Here is a 14,733-nt window from a genome sequence, read left to right as displayed (position 1 = left end):
AATGCTAAAGTGGAGGTTAATCAAAGCAGGAGTGTAGCAACTTCAAAGAGAAAATGGGCCTGTGCTATTTCCCAGGGGGGTGTTGTATGAAGCATATCAGCCAACTGTAATGTTAATAAATGTAATCAAGCTATAAGTTTCCACATGGTGCAAAAATCTGTTCAAATTCATTATATTTTTTTATAGAATAAATATTGCGAGGATCAGAGATGCAGATATTAGATGGAGATTTAATTCACTTACTTGAACACTCCAGGTTTACAAAGTGCTTCAGTTCCTTTCCAGTGCATGATTCCATAAATACGATTTTCCCCATGGCACAGCACACTAATTCATTCCCATACATATTCACAAGGTATTTATGTTCAGTAAATCTGACCAAGTGCAGAATATATTTTAATGCATAAGTACTTTCAATTTTTTTAATAGCTTTGAATATTTCAGTCTTCCTGGTATCTTGAAGTACCAAGCTGGTTTTCTTCAAGTCTGATAAAGGTCTTTACAAATGTTAAACTTGAAACTATTTTGTTCAGCAGATACTGAACTGTGATTAATAAATCACTGTGACAAGGGCATAGCAGAAAAACTAAATTTAAATGTTTTCATTAGAACCATAAGAAAATTCAAAATGGCTTAACACAAATTGTTTCCAAGTTTATAAATATTCCAACTGAAAGGTACCAGGAAAGCTTGAAGGATGGTGTGCTGTTGATATTGTACGTCCTTGATTCCCCCTTCACTCCTCTTCCCTCTTTCATAGCAATAAAATCTGATAAATATGGCAGTGTATTTATGCAATAAACATTGCCTAGAAACAATCAGGAATCATCATATTTCATATATGACTGAAATATATATATATACACTGCAAATGATTATCCATCCAAGGATGTCATTACTTTTGAAAATGGCTTTATACAAGTAATATTAAATATAAATATCTATACGAAAAAAGGAACTAGTTTCAGTACAAATGCAAGATTCTCATCTACTACTAAATTCAATCCATTATTTAAGGTCTGCCAGCAATAAATTACAAATAGAGCCCTTTAGAGAGGCAGATGCAGAGGCTGCCCTGAAAACAGCTAATTTTAGGAGCTCCATTTACCAACAAAGAGCTGTTAGTTTTGATAATGTGCAGCAGCAGAAAGGACAGACTGGAAGATAAAAGGCTAAAGATCCCTGATGCACTTTACAATTACATTCAAAATAATCCAACAAATTTATTCTTAGAAACCACCAAAAGAATAAGCAGCTTCGAAGAGCCTCTCTCCTTCAAAATGTCATAATTAAACATTGGAGCAGCATTCACGCTATTTCCAGAAGCCCCTAAGAAACATTTCTGACATTTTATAGTCAAAAGAAAACCTAGTCACACCTCAACCCAACCCCTTTTCATTAATAAAAAAACAGCTGGATCAGTTTGGGGATGTAAAAAACTTTTTTCTGCCAGATTCAGTCTTGGTTTTGCTGTTGAACCTGAAAAAAAGCACTTCATTAAAATAACTCTTGTACTGCACAAATCCAGAGTCAAGTGACTAGTTTTTATTGCAGCCATATCCTTATCGACCTAATTGAACTTATTGGTTAAACTGATTCCAATAATTTACATGCAAGAGATACAAAGAACACAAGACCAGCTGGACTGTGACCCTCCAGGCCTTGAGCTGGGCTTCCTTATGTTAAGGTAAAGCTAGAGCTGGGGTATTAAACTCATGTCCAGAGGGTCACAGTGCCTCCTGGCTTTTGTTATAATAAAGCCCATAACTAACAAAAATTACCCGATTAACGTGAAGAATATAATGTTGGTAATTCTTTTTAGGTTCCAAAAATTTTGAAGAGGCCGTTTTGAGTGATAAACTGAAAATACAAATGCCTTGCAGAAATCTTCAAGTCTTATTAAGAACTGAGTACCTCAAAAAAACAAACTCTGGAAGTATCATATCTCTACAGCAATATCAATGTTTCAGTACTACCCAGTTTTAAACCTTTCTGCTTTTATATTCCTTTTCAAATAGAAGAGTTGCACATTCCTGTATTTTTGTTTAAGACAGCACTCGGAGAGAAAGCGAAAGGACTTACGGCTGGTTTAGAGCAGTGCCCAGAGTGGTTTTGAATTTGCCCTTCAGAGAGCCAGAGCTGGGGGTTTTGAAAGCACCACTCATCTCTGGGGACGTCAAGGGCTTAAACAGGCGATCTGATATAAAAATGTGTAGAGAGGTGAAACTGGTTTGAAATTGACAGAAAACTACTCTACTGTCATTAGCATGAGATCAAATCTGTTTCATCTTGAGCTGGTTTCACAGACTACACTATATTTACCTAGAATAATATTAGGTAGCATTGGTTAGCTGTTTACCTTTTTCCATGGCGTTGCTATCATTATTGATATTGGCATCAACTACAGATGAAATTATCCGATCACTTTCCACCATAATAAACTGTTTCCAATAATCTTCTGACAGGGACAGGAGACGAGCAACAACCTAATCACATAAACACATTTTTTGTAATGAAATGTGAAAATCATCACTATTAGAACACATGCCTCTAGTGTCATGTAAAAACAGTGCTAGATCATGTGGACTGGTTACATTAAAAATTTGAAGGTATCAAAATGTTTAATAGTTCTGTAGTTTTAACATGTCAAATTTTAAAAATATACCACTCTGGTTTATTTAAAGTGGTTTAAAATCTAGAAAAAAACTAAAATCACTACAGTCTTAATTACATTTCCATAAATTATATTAAATGTTCCCAAAATTGTATAAAAATGTAATAAATTGAATTTTATATGACCTATTTTCCCCATGTACCTACTTTCGGCTGCAGTGTCGTATCCCTCATTATCATCATAGGGGATGGCTCTGGGACAGAGTGCCCAACAATGGTGGGGCCGAACACCCTGGCCAGATTGTTCAGGTCCATTTTGCAGAACGGGCTCTTCATCACTCTGGAGAAGGAATTTAAAATTGTTTTAACAGTACAAACCTTTCAATGAGTTAAAAGCAGATTGTTAGACTTCATGGCAGGTAGAATAGCATGTGCTCAGTCTGCTTGTGTTGCTCGCTCTGGGGGGAGCTCACCGTTGCAGATGCAGCATGAGAAAGGCCAGTGTCTCTCTGTTGGGCTGCGGCAGATCTCCTGTAGCTTGGCACATCGCTGCAATACTGTTATCATCATCGAGAATTTCTGTGAAGAACAGTACCTGAGCATCAGAGGCTGTGAAAAGGTTAGTTCTTTTTAGCAGAGAAAACTAATGCACATAATTAAATATGTATTCCCTTTTTCCTTTTTATGTTGTAGGGTATTGAATTTGGCATACTACCATTTAGCACCAATACAAAAACTGATAATTAGAAATATACATTTTCTGAAGCAGCTGGAGTGTAGGTTCAATAAATGTCAGTTTTGATACTGTGCTGCATAGAGGATGTTAATGCACTGTAGCATTTGCTATAACACTTAAAAGCCTAGGAAATTAACACTGACTCCTTGAAATACCCATTTCAATTTTTAATTTAAAAAAATAGAGCAACAGAGCTGATGCCCTGGAGTCATTAAATCTGATTCAGACAAACTGAAAATGTATACTTTTGAAAGCTGGCTTTCATTATCACAAGATTAAATCTGACTGGTGCAAAATACAGTAAGTGGACATAAATTGAATGGGTTATAATCTCTGTGCTAAATAAGTAACTGGTCAGAAGGTGCAGTACAAAGATAAGAAGAGCTTAAAGAAAACATTAGCTTTATTAGATTTCAATAAAGACACCAACTGTAAGTATTACTCTTTCACAAAACCTACAGGAGATTATTTGGCATCTGCAACCCAAAGGCAGTTTGAACTGGATTCTTCAACTACTAATTTCACCTTGTGAAAGCTCATTTAACTGGAACTGTTACCCTACATGTCCTGTGCATTTCCTCTCTGGTGAAGCCTAATAGATCTTGAATTAGTTGTTTAAAAACATGTCACACTCTCAGGAAAGCTGAAAGTCATTACAAGGTTCAGTTCATTTTATGGCTTAGAAGATGATTTTGAGACTGAAGGGAAGCCATGATCAGAGCAGCTCTTTTGAGTTGAGAGCTAACAGGCTGCTTGAAGGGACTTTATTCTTTAACTGCAGATAATTGTAAACAGAGCTCATTACTCAAAGTTATGCAATTAAACCACTCATAACTATTGCCTTATATCTGTAAGTGGAACAAAAATTCATACCGCACGCATCCATGAACACCTTGTGAAGATGAAAAGTAAGAATGGGTTCCTTCAGTTTTCTCAGGAAGTCTTTGAGAAGTCCACAGATGACATGAATATCATCCACCTTACTAAGTGAAACTACCCCTTTCCCAAGCAGGTATTTTTCCCTCAGTTCTTTCACAACTCGCTCACAGCCAGGCACTCTGTAAATTCCAATCTGGATCATAAAGAAAATAAATTAACGGATCTCTTCATGGTTTTTTAACCAACAAGCAATCACTGAAATAGATCGGGAAATATTATCCAAAAGAACTAGGGTAAGAAAGGAGTCACCTCTTGCAATCCTCTCTTCTCAATCTCATTTACGCACTGTACAATTATTGGAGGGATCATTGGAGGAGTCGATGGAGCAAAATTTGCCAAAATGCCCTGGAAAAACAAAGGATTTGAAAACAACTCAAAGCTAGCTGCAACAAAAAAAAGCAGATAAGGAACAAACATTTCACTATGCACATGTTACGAACAAAGCTAAAATTAGTCAATACCTTGAAATTCTGAGCAGAAGGGCCCGAGACACTAGGCACACATCTCTGGGAAAACAGGTCTTTGCATTCAGGGTGAGCCACCATCCGACAATTCCTGCACTTCACAGCCATCTTCCCAAACTTGATCCTCTTCCCACATGGGATACAAGCTTCAGGACGGATAACCTGAGACGACAAAAGGGGAATCTGCTCAAAGATGGGGAGAAGGGGTTCCTGAATGCCTCGGACTGAGAAGGGAATGAGGAGTGCTTGTTGTGGCGGTCAGCTCAGACGTCACCAGCTGAGGTCCTAAATACCTGCACGTAACTGGGCTGAGTTGGCTTGCACAGATCAGGGTTGACCTCCATGCGTCGCACACCAGCAGCTCATGTGTGGCTTGCTGGACACCAACGAGACCTACATCCCTTCCTCTGAGCAATGCCATCTCCACCATAGGCACTGTGGGACTCACAGCTGTAACACTATACGTCACTCTGGAATGAGCACTGCATCAGTGAGGTGAGTTCAGTACAAAGCTGGAGATTCTAAAGGAAGGAACCTTTTTTTTCCCCAAAAAAGTTTATTTAAACAGAAAACAAAATTGAAGCTGAAAAAAATTTTCTTCTATGACAGTTAACCTGTTTTCCATTTGACTGCTTAAAAATGCTGAGCACTCAAGAGCAGAACATTCCTGCAGCATGATGTCCACCATGACTAAGTCAAAGCAGAAGAGCATTAAGCGATGTGTGCAACTTTATAGGTCAATTATGTTGGCTTATACAGAAGATCAATACCCTGTCCCTGAACTGCAAATGCAGCCTCATTAGCTTTTACAAAAGGCAACATTTTCATTTTGTAGCAGAACTGAAACAGTTCAAGAACAAACTTCATGAAACAATGTATTGATGAGAACTTAAACCAGAAGGAACACTTGGCTACAGATTGTACTCTGATCCCACTTCCATACAAGTTGAACAGACACTAAGCTGCATAACACCCACCTGGTACAGTAATTACTATTAAAAACAATGAAAGTTAAGTTATTATGCATAACTTTTAACACCACACCTAATATTTAAAAATGTTTCATTCAGTGACAGCAGGATTGCAATGAATAGTTGAAGTCACTTAAATATTAAAGGAATCAAAAATGGTCTCACCGTTTTAGAAATAAATGTGTGTCGTGATCCTTTTTCTTCAGGGATAGCAGGAACATTCTGAAACTTAATGTTCGAATCTATTTCCATCTCAGTGACACATGTCAGATTTCCTCCATTTGTGTCCTCCCCAACAGCCCACACTGTGGTTTGCTCTGGAAGGGACTAAAATTCTTAATTTATTGTCCTACACAAAACTGAGATTTAGAATAATAATGAAATAACCACAGAATCCAAAACATTTTATTAAACATTAAACTCTTTTAAATTCTGATGTTTGTGCCCCTTCAGAGCACTTTATCAACAGCATACATATGTATGTCACACTTACAGTTTTTGTACTGTACTGTTTTTAATTCTACAATTCCAATGTTACAGAATGGGCAGCTGCCAGTAAAAACATAAGCAAATATCAATAAGCACCTGTTACAGAGGAGATCTGCTGGTTTCTGAAAGACCTCTGAGGCAGTGTCTCAATAGTAGACACAGTCTGAATGTGACCTCTGTCCTCGGGCAGAGTCACGGTAGTTTTTGTCACAATCGATTCACAGTGGACCTGGAAAACAAAACACTTCCATGTTCAGCATTACATAGTTCTCTCCTTGGATTACATTTCACACACAATAATATATTTAATCATGATTCCAAAGCTCAAATGGTATTATGAAAATTATCAAACACTAATGAGTCTCTTATAATCACATTCAGGGCTATTGACTGAAGTCAGGGTAATTAATTTCAGTGTGAAAGCTTGTGTTCCTTCAAGGGACGATTAATGTTAAGGTGCAGCAATAGGAAGGGGCGTCACAGAAGCTGATCATGCCTGGTCCAGCAGCGTCTCCACACCAGGACACAGGCAGTGCGAGAATGATGACAAGTGTAGGGCCTGGGGCCTGATGAATTAAGTTTCCAATAAGAAGTGACAACATGCTGCCCCCTGTCTATAAAAGATACAAGTTCAGGAATAATCAGGTGATTAATGAAAGAATTTCTTTCACAGGCAGCATCTCCTTTTGAACAGCTGGCTGACTTTCTGCTAACTGTGCCATGTAACAACGCCTCAGGGCAAGAAGGCTGTGCTTTTTTGCTGTCACCTTCTCTGGAGATTCAAGATAGCAGCACTACATTTATTCAACGAGACACATTGTACACGCTTGATAGGATGCTAAAACTCGGCTTTCTAAAGGTTGAAATAAAGATTAGAAAAAAAACAGGTAAAGGCACTAAAATAAAAAGCACAGATTCTCATTCTCATCATTCTCTCAACCCAACACAGCATCTCTGTCAGAATCCCTACTGTGTCCTTTCAGTGACTGCAGCAGCTGGAGCTCGTGGGCACAGAACATCCTGGACCCATGAACTGCTTGTCGAGCCAGGTATTGTTACTATTCGCCCACAGACTCGCAAGACACAAACATTTTATAAATGCTTAGCTTATCTTAGCATATCTGTCCTCTTTTTCTCTGATGTGTTTGTTCATTTAAACAGCCTATGATATGAAAAGCACAAGTAATTTCTTCTTACATTTTCAGCTGCCTTTCCTCCTAAGAAGTCACCTGATCGTCCTCCGGCTCGAACCCGCTTAGGGAGAAGAGGCGGCCCAACCCCCGGAGCGAGAGAGGAGCGCTGGAGGAGTTACATAAAAACAAACACACAGGTGTTTTCAGGTTTATAAGAATATTACAAGTCCCACCGTGCTTATTAATATGAGGCTTCCTCTCCCTCTCCCCAATTTCATCACAAGTAGCCCATATTTTTACTTGTTTCTTATGTCAGACAATGCTTACCCTTTTCTCTCGGGCTCTTGATTTAAGTGGTTTAACCACAGAAGTATCCAGATCCTACAAAACAGCATTTATGGTTTTTAATATTATTATAAATATTAAGATAAATGTGTTTACTTTGGCTACTATAGTAGACAACTTACATTCATACAGTACATTTCAAAACTATTACCACCATCATGTTTTAACCAATCCTCCCCTTTCAATCACATTCAATAGCACCTGAAATATATTCTGTATCAGGAATTTTAAAATGGGGCTTAGGACTTAAAAATTAAAAAATGTTCTACCAGGTCATCATCTGTTCGGTCATAACTAATATCTGAATGTGACAGAAATGAGTTGCCGGATTCATCAATGACAGATAATCTGAAAAACAAAACAAAAATAGAAATATTTTTTTTAAAAACCAAAACTATACTTAAAGTTACTACTTATACCATAGTATACCATATAGCAGACCTTGAAAGTGAAAACTCAGATTATACTCACTCAATGAGTACGAAGCTATTTTATATAGTTCTTTTATTGACACTTTAAAGTAGTTTAAAACATTGCAAATGTAAAAACATGAAAAAAACAATTAAAATCGAGTGTATGAAAATTGACAGGATTTAAAAGTGCTAACTGATATGAGAGATGCAATATGAGCTTTGGAGCAACAGTACAGAAAGTACAGTCTCCAAGGGTTCGGATCCTCATTCTGGGAGCTCTAAAGAAGGCCAGAGTCCAAAGAGTGCAAATGATGTGCAGATGTGTAGGGAGATAACAGTTCACAGATGTAGTCAGGAGCCAAATCATGTAATTTCTTAAAGCTGCACAGTACTATTTTGAACCGTATTCGGAAATCCACAGAGAGCCAGTTAAGGAAGCTAAAACAGGAGAGATGTGCTCATGCATTTTACTTTTAGTTAAGATCTCAACAGCCGACTTCTAAACAAATTGCAAATTGGCAAGAACACATTTGGATACATTAGCAAGCACTGTATTAGAATAATCAAGCCAGAAAAAGAGAAATGCATGGATTAGCTTTTCTACATCTGATCCAGTTACAAAAATGAAAAATGTTCATAACACCTTCACACACTGCACTTGCTTTTGAAACAAGATGGAAGATGACACAAAGATTTCTGACGTGAGTATTTTGACTAATGCCAAAACTGTCGATTGTCGAACTGAAGTGGACACGGTTGATAGGAAGAGATAATTATTATATCTTGGAACTTGTCAGATCTGGTTTTAAAATCTTTGCTGCATCCATTTCTAACATCATCTATGCTGACAGTGTTTGATTGATATTAGGTTTCATGCAAACATATAGTTGAGTTTAAACATCATAGAAATTACAACTGAGCCAATGGAGAAATTTAGGAACTAATAACAATGGGGCAAAACGGAGCCCTGTAAACAGCCAACTGTGTCAAGGAGGAACAGTGCCCAATTTGAACAAAGTTAGGTACGCAAACCAGTTCCAGTACTACCAACAACTAAGAACCAAGAATGGATAGAAGAACTCATCTTATTTCATACAGCTTATTTTCAAATAAATTATCTTGTAATAAAGTTATAGACCAATAGATCTTTTGCCAAAATTAAGTTAGATTCCGGCCAATCAGTTAATTATCAAGTGACATCTAAGTTCTCCCTTTTTAATAGAGATGCAGTTAATTGCAATTATAAAGGATAAGGAAAATATCAACATCTTATTCATTTGATATGTCTAATAATGAGACAGAGAATTAAAAAGTTAAAGACAGTGGAAATATAAACCAAGAATCATGTGTTGGCTGACATTTTAGCAACTAATTCAGATACCTTCTGAATTAGTCACTAAATTAGTCAGTAAGTTCTACAAGGTTATAAAAGCATTAAACTTGAAATGAAATGACAAGATACAAGCCAACCCCTGATGTTATAAATTTTAGAGTTTTACCTTCTGCCCATATTGTGAGTGACACCCGATCTTCTCGTATTGAAGTTGGCCAGCACAAATTTCTGTTCTTCATTTAGATAAGCACCAGACTGGCCATCATGCATTAAAACATCACAAATCAGCTGCATCTGTCTTTCCTGTGATTAAAAAACATCACACACAAAAATATGCTCTATACTAATTCAATGTGTAAATTGTTCCTACTTGCAAATGACATTAAATGTATATACATCATGAGTTGCTTACTCTTACAAAGAGGACAACTCCATACCTACTGTATATCTTTTGCAAGAAGAGGTTTTGGTTTAATTCATCCTCTATGGTTAAGGTCCTTAAAACAATCTGACTGAGGAGAAAATTTCACATTTAACCACCAAAGGTTCCTTTCTAAATGTCTCAAAACAATGTTAAGCTGGTTTTGCCATTGGCAAAGGTAGAGAAATGCGATAACTTTCACACAGCTTTAAGCCCCGAACTTCCTCTTTTACTACAGCAATCCAAGGACTTATTCTTTAAAACAGAATATTCTTAAATTGTTGCCAGATTCACACGCACAAAAAAGTCTTAATGCACAAAAATGCAGATTTATTGTCAATGATATAGTGGGGAAAGACTTTGTTCTGTTTAGTAACTTACCAGGTGTTCAAAATCAGCCTCTGCTTTGTGCCGTTTCTTCATCTCCACATCAACCTGGTTGCGAGCATGTTTTAATTTTACCTCTAGTGCTGATTTTGTCAACTCCGACTTCATCAGGAGCTCTTTATACTTCTTCAGCTCTAGCTCAGACTGCAGCCATTTTTTCCTAGTTTCCTCATAATTCTTCACCACGTGGAGGAATTCTGAAAGCAAATGATGACAGGCTTGTGCCTTATAATATATGCCAAAAATCAGTAAAGGAATGTACTCTGTTCATGCTTATGATGATTGTTTTAACACTGCATTCTCCTTTAAAAAAATGACATCTAAAATGTCCCAATCGTATGCATTTTACAATATAGATTTCTTATTTGAGATCATATTGAGGTGGCCTTATTTATCTGGCACTGAATTAAGTTTTTCTCAAGAAGATATCGAAAATATCTTGCTGTGGCTGCTAATTTATTTGATTCAGCAGAAAAACTATGTCTGAAAAAAACCCAATTCCGAATCTTGCTGTGTGGCTGAGACCTGAGTGTCCTGGCTGAATGGTCGCACCTTGTCCTCAGTGGTGCTCAGCCAACTGCACAGCCCCACTGAGGGAATGATAGTCACAGTCGACTAGTGACACAACCCGTGATTGAGGTCAATATTCCCTTGGGCAAGCCCCAGATCACAAAACACAAAGCAAAAGAAAGCAAACAGAATCCCAAAATATCATGTCAGTTTAGATTGCTGTATCTACAAGACTAAAGCTATCCAAAAAAGTCCTCTTCATGAAAAGCACATGAAATACTGTCACATACTCAATAAGTATAGCACAACCAAGTTTTTATATAAAAATGTCCAACTATTATATTACAAATTAGTGACCTTTTTCTGGGTCCTAACAAGAGCAGTGTATACTGCTTCAACTTATTTTACCTTGTATTAACAAAAGAAAGCTAGTAACAGCAGGTTTCTAAATGTCCTATTAGGTGTGTAGTTAATGTTTGAATCAAAGTGCAGTAATAAAGCACGTAGCACACAGTTGTCTTGAATGGAATAATTTTGATTATGTTGCAAAGAAAAAAAAGAAGAAAGAATTTTTAAATTACTTATTTAATCCATTTTAAACTGTTCAAAATCCCCATTTTCATTGATTCATTTAAATCACTGCAAGTAAAACCAGTTCTGAAGGATAGAGCTGGCTCACAGTGCTTGAAAACTGCAGCTTTGGTGAACAACAGTGTTTGTATATAAAGGAAATGTATTTTCTAAGAACAAAAGAAACCTTTCAAGCTTATTGAAAGGGGATTTTCATGAAAAAAAACAATCCAAATAATGCTTACTTCCCTAAATTAATGAGTTTTGGTTGCAATGTCCACAAGCAAACAGCCTTGCTAAAATTTAATAAGCTCTACAAAACAGAGGGAATTAACTTAATTATTTTTACAACAATATATCAAGGTGACAATAAAAAAAGCAATCTCCACAGGCTAAACCTAATTTTTAACCTTGGTGTTAGGAATGAAAGTTCATTAAAAAGCTGGAGATAAGGACAAGTAATATTCTACCAGTAAAATGGCAATAATAGAAACACTAATATCTCCACTAACCTACAGGCGCATGCGCCCCTTTCTCACTGTAATAACAGCCATCTGTCCACACCAAGCAAAATTTCACATCCACACGGGACTGAACCCTGAGGTGTGAATTCATTGATTTTTTTCATCTTACATCAATATCTGAAAACAACATTGCATATTACCAATACATATTGTCACCAAATTACCATATATTTTAAAACAATGTTGAGCTATTTTGTTTTTTCATATCTTTCACAGACATACTGAATCACATTAAAGGAGAAGAAATGAAACATACCAAGTTCTGAGTTTGTGTTGTCATCCACTGCAATTTTAATGAGACACAAACTCAACAGCTCCTTTACAAATGTTTCCCCCATCTTGCTGTGAAACAAGCAGAGAATGTTTGTAATACAAAAACAAAATATGAATCATTATTATTATCATTAAAAAAACTACATGTAGAGATTACGAAAATATTCTCCCTATTGTCTCTTTTAAAATTCTTATATATATATATGTGTGTGTGTGGAGATCTGCTTTGGATAAATCAAATGGAATCCAATCACAAAACACCAGCCAGAAGAGCAAGGTTTTTTTCAACAGGAATCCTAATGTAGACTAATGGAAATACAGGTGGGTAGCTGTGTCACCATGCATAGGCTATAAAGGTAAAACACCAGTTTATTCTTTTCAGCATGGAATAAACCTATTACTTGTTCCTAATGGAAATACAGACTACTCTTCATGATTGGAAATGAAGTGATGGCATTCAAAAAAAAAAATCAATGACATCACAAGTCCTCAAGATGATTTTTCAAAAAATGATAATGATAGCAATGTGCAATAACAGATCATGCTTACTGAAACATAAAGGAAAAAGAATTCTCAACACTACTCCAAAATCCTATGTGAAGAAAAACATCCATTAGATATTAGTCCACTAATCATCTTTTCTTTGAGATATTAGAGTGGTTGTTTAGGCCTAAAGATGAAAATAAATCTTTGAGGCTCTAATCACTTAATATTATTACAGAATAATCATACAATTTATGGCGGATTAAATTAGCATTAAAGTAAAACAAGACAATATTGCATAACTTCAAAAACAATTCTTCAAACAGGAACAACAAGAAAAAACATTCTTTGTGTAACCAGACTTATTGACAACTTGTTACTTCTGTTTTTCTAACGTTCCCTAAGTGACTGATATCATCTAAAAACAAACAATGAAAATATTAATGTAATTTAATAAATGCAAACCTACAAACAAACCAACTTAATGGGCCCATCAGAAATAAAAATATATCTCAGCAGCTATTATGACATTGCTATTTGTCACTGTGAAGTAACCTTTGCACAATCGAATGCTGGCATTGATCGCAATTTCCACTCTTCAGGCATAATAAGGTATTGAGCACAGGATGCGGTTTAATGAATATCAAGATTGGAATCGGGCTGCTACAAAATTTATGTAAACAAAGGGAAAACGCTATGGGGACTCCCAACGTCCAAACAACAAGAACACAAAATAAAAATGAACTTATTTACGAAAAAGAAGTACAACCCAGGAAAACATTAGGAAACACAGCAACCGGAGAGACAGCGGTATCATGGCTTATCGTTAGTGAACAGTGGCTATGCGTTGCATAAAAATGCATTAATGTAATAATGCATATACCTGAATATGAATAAGCCAACGGAACACAACTTTCCCTTAAAAGACGATTAAAATAGTTACAGCAGACGGCACGCCAGCCCTCCGCCAGACGACTCACTCAATTGTACTGAAAACCATGAACACTAGAGGGCGCGATCACCTCCCCCGGTAAGAGCTCTGAAAGTAGAGAGGAACTCTGCGGCGGGGTGTGAACGTTTGATTGTATAGTAAAGCATCATCCACTGAACATTTCGAAACAACTGTATCTGGTGCTTAACCTAAATGATACCCCCGACTAAGTTAATAAAATTGGAAAATATTCGTTTGCAATAAATAATTATCTATTTAAGCGCAGTTTACCGTCTTTTTGCCTTTTAACGTCCCCGAGAACCAAATCTACCCATCTAAGGAAAACTCGTTTTCCAACAACGTGATGTCCTAGCATATACACCTGTTCAGCGGGTCTCTTGGACCGAAAGCCCATATACAGTACAACCATACCTTTTCAGTGAGCACTGTATGAAATACTACGCGTTATTAACAATTGCAACAACAATGACGTTTAATTTTACCATTAATGCCTTTTGATACCCTGTTGCCCGTTTATAGAGCAGATTAGAAATATGAGGAGCTTTTTTCTACATCTCATTAAGATAAGTCTAGAAATAAATATAATACAACCTTATACTTACAACCTTATAATGCAACTATTCACAGGCTGAAAAAGACAAAGCAACTGCAAACTGATTCGCACGTCACGTGCGCAACTTGTTCTAGGGAATTTGATTCACTATGACCTTTAATCAGAGAAACAAGTAACTCGCCGTGACACCCTTCTTCTGTGTTACAGATGCTGACTTTTCACCTTCCATTAGTTTGCACGATACATGTTCTTTACCGCTTGAAGACTCAATTGTGAGTAATTCAGGGAATATTCCCCCCAACAGGCGAAGATGGAGTTAGTGAGTACAAGCAAGAGCGGCACTCGGGGAGGTGTCTTTGAATTAGTTCACCTGGTTCTCCACCTTCTATTAGGTTTTTATTAGCTAGCATAACATAAATGATCTTCAGAAATCAGTTCTACATCTTACACTTTCAGCTAATGGGTGGTTTAGAAATATGTCTTTATACTGTTTAGTAAACGTTCACTCAACTGGTAGAAGATTGCTCAAGAGTAATTCCGCGGTTTAACAGCTTTGTCTTGCCAGCTGCTCTCACTTAAACATGTGATAAAATCAGTAAGGCGCAGCTTCATGCGCGTCCCCCA

The 14,733-nt window shown here is 36.8% G+C and overlaps 1 protein-coding gene across 4 annotated transcripts; it reads right to left on the bottom strand.

The window, feature by feature from the left end:
- Positions 1-11: 11 nt before the first annotated feature.
- Positions 12-14,482, bottom strand: LOC102682992 (rac GTPase-activating protein 1). 4 transcript variants are annotated; one of them, XM_006636308.3, is made up of 17 exons: positions 14,264-14,482; positions 12,105-12,186; positions 10,239-10,441; positions 9,603-9,739; positions 7,960-8,038; positions 7,673-7,726; positions 7,410-7,511; positions 6,309-6,441; positions 5,889-6,040; positions 4,750-4,914; positions 4,538-4,633; positions 4,223-4,421; positions 3,087-3,192; positions 2,821-2,953; positions 2,360-2,486; positions 2,083-2,197; positions 12-1,479 (listed from the first exon to the last, which is right to left on the bottom strand). In XM_006636308.3, the coding sequence occupies exons 2-17, from the start codon at positions 12,184-12,186 to the stop codon at positions 1,419-1,421; spliced, it is 1,944 nt and encodes a 647-aa protein (XP_006636371.2). In that variant the 5' UTR covers positions 14,264-14,482; the 3' UTR covers positions 12-1,418. The 4 variants fall into 4 exon arrangements, with proteins under 4 accessions (XP_006636371.2, XP_015214029.1, XP_015214027.1 ...); XM_015358543.2 differs by having other exon boundaries at positions 12,105-12,190; positions 14,332-14,482; XM_015358541.2 differs by lacking the exon at positions 14,264-14,482 and adding an exon at positions 14,159-14,249 and having other exon boundaries at positions 12,105-12,190.
- Positions 14,483-14,733: the final 251 nt, after the last annotated feature.

Source organism: Lepisosteus oculatus, chromosome 12 (assembly GCF_040954835.1).
Source record: "Lepisosteus oculatus isolate fLepOcu1 chromosome 12, fLepOcu1.hap2, whole genome shotgun sequence".
NCBI lineage: Eukaryota > Metazoa > Chordata > Actinopteri > Semionotiformes > Lepisosteidae > Lepisosteus > Lepisosteus oculatus.
This window is presented reverse-complemented; position numbering and strand designations above follow the sequence as displayed.